The sequence below is a fragment of the Myotis brandtii genome, unplaced genomic scaffold, assembly GCF_000412655.1.
Source record: "Myotis brandtii unplaced genomic scaffold, ASM41265v1 scaffold3278, whole genome shotgun sequence".
Classification (NCBI taxonomy): Eukaryota; Metazoa; Chordata; class Mammalia; order Chiroptera; family Vespertilionidae; genus Myotis; species Myotis brandtii.
This window is the reverse complement of record NW_005362619.1, coordinates 42,502-44,685: the sequence shown is the minus strand read 5'-3', so window position 1 is coordinate 44,685 and position 2,184 is coordinate 42,502. Positions and strand designations below refer to the sequence as shown.

General features: G+C 54.4%; 1 protein-coding gene across 1 annotated transcript in view; it reads left to right on the top strand.

The window, feature by feature from the left end:
• The first annotated feature begins 65 nt into the window (after positions 1–65).
• The window catches only part of GP6 (glycoprotein VI (platelet)), a 9,809-nt gene continuing 7,690 nt past the window's right edge, over positions 66–2,184 (top strand). Inside the window, exon 1 of the mRNA XM_014543523.1 lies at positions 66–130. Within this exon, the coding sequence (XP_014399009.1) occupies positions 66–130 (65 nt within the window). The remainder of the gene's footprint in view (positions 131–2,184) is intronic.

The window sequence follows — 2,184 nt, the reverse complement described above, 5'->3', positions numbered from 1 at the left end:
TGAGTCCGGGGCTCACCTGGGGGCGGCTCTGCTGGGGGTGGGAAGGGGTCCGGCTGGGGGGATCCATGGACGGGGAGTTTCTTCATTATTTCGGGCTTTTCGGGGACCCGGGGCTGTGGCGGCTGCGCAGGTAGGTGTCTCCCGCACAACGTGTAAGAGCCGGGCAGCCCTGGCCCGCGTGGCTCAGCCGGGTGAGCATCGCCCTGGGCACCCCAAGGTCTCGGGTTCGATTCCGGGTTGGGGCACATGCCTGGGTGGCGGGTTTGACCCACTGTCAGGGCGCCTGTGGGAGGCAACCAATCAATGTCTGTCTGTCTGTCTCTCTCTCTCTCTCTCTCTCTCTAAAATAAATAAAGACATATCCTCAGACAAAGGCAAAAAGAATGCCCGAACTTATACATAATGTAAAGTACATTGAAAAAGGAAACCCCACCAGTGTTTAAGGCAGTGGTTCTCAACCTCCCTAATGCCGCGACCCTCTAATACAGCTCCTCATGTTGTGGTGACCCCCCAACCATAAAGTTATTTTTGTTGCTACTTCATAACTGTAATTGTGCTGCTGTTATGAAGAGAGAGAGAGAGAGAGAGAGAGAGAGAGAGACATCAACGATGAGAGAGAATCATGGATCGGCTGCCTCCTGCACGGCCCCCACTAGGGATCGAGCCTGCAACCCGGGCACCTGCCCTTGACTGGAATTGAACCCGGGATCCTTCAGTCCGCAGGCTGATGCTCTATCCACTGAGCCAACCGGCTAGGGCCCCACCAGTGTTTAAGGAGCCTCGCTCCCACTCTCTTTCCATATTTTTAACACATTTGAACCCTGTGAATGGATGACTGGGATAAAGTTAATTTAAGTTCAATAGGTCAAAGCGAAGGCTTGCACACACACGGTGGCATGCCGAGATATATTCTGCATCTTCCTGTTTCCCGGGCAGCCATCGATATGCAAGAAAAACCGTGCGATGCACGTGCTGCTGGCGGGCCCGGGGTTCTGTGAAAACCACCATCAGACAGAGAGACCACATGTGCAAACAGTAAAAAAACCCAAACATCCTGACCGATCAGGCACCGACCGTGCCTTAGAAAGGCGACTCCACAGCGAGAAGAAACTCGAGGAAGGGCACACTTTGGACTCTGCAGGGTTAAGGGAAAAAGGAGAAAAAAGGGGAAATTAGGGTTTTGCAAGAAGTGGGGGGAGGGAAGGACAGAAACCTCTTCCCCCAATAAGAACCTGTACTTCCCCACACCGACAGTAGAGGGCGCTCTTGTCTGAAAAAATCTTCATAATACTAACCAGAGCCCTGACTGGTTTGGCTCAGTGGATAGAGCGTCGGCCTGTGGACTGAAGGGTCCCAGGTTCGATTGTGGTCAAGGGCATGTACCTTGGTTGCGGGCACATCCCCAGGAGGGGGTGTGCAGGAGGCAGCTGATCCATGTTTCTAACTCTATTCCTCTCTATCCCTCTCTGTAAAAAATCAATAAAAACAATAAAAATATATTTTAAAAAATAAAAATCAATGGAAAAGTAGCCTCAGGTGACCACGATGAACAGCAGCAGAGGAAGACACTGAAGGGAAAACTGTAAGAACCGCCCCACGCCAGCAGCCTGTGTAGACACACACGGGCCCAGCATAGGGGCCAGACACTGTCACCAAGTGGTCAGGTTGGACTTGGGTCTGAGGCTCCGTCCACAGCGGTTCCGCTGGGTTCTGCGGGTGAGACTGGGCCGTCCGGACGTCACTCCGCCTCGCTTGGGGAACCCTCTCCCTCTCCTGTGGCCACACACAGGCCCTGTGGGAGCGCCCGGGATTTTGAGAGAGAGAGAGAGAGATAGAGAGAGAGGAACGTGAACATGAATATGAGAGAGACACATTGAGCGGTTGCCTCCCACACGCTCCCAGACCAGGGCTGGGGATCGATCCTGCAACCCAGGTGTGTGCTCTTGCCTGGGAATCGAACCCTTGGCCCCGAGGTGCTTGGGGCTGGCGCCCTAACCACTGTGCAGCACCGGCCAGGGCTCGTTGGGGGTTTGATCTGCACGTCTCCAGGGAATGCCGGGCGTCTATGGGAAGACTGGCAGGCGGACAGTGCCTGGAGGCAGGAGATAAGTTCAGCTCCTTGGAGCTTGTGTGCAAGTCATTCCCCCGGGGGCACAGCTCCGGTCTGATAAGTCTCAATTAGGA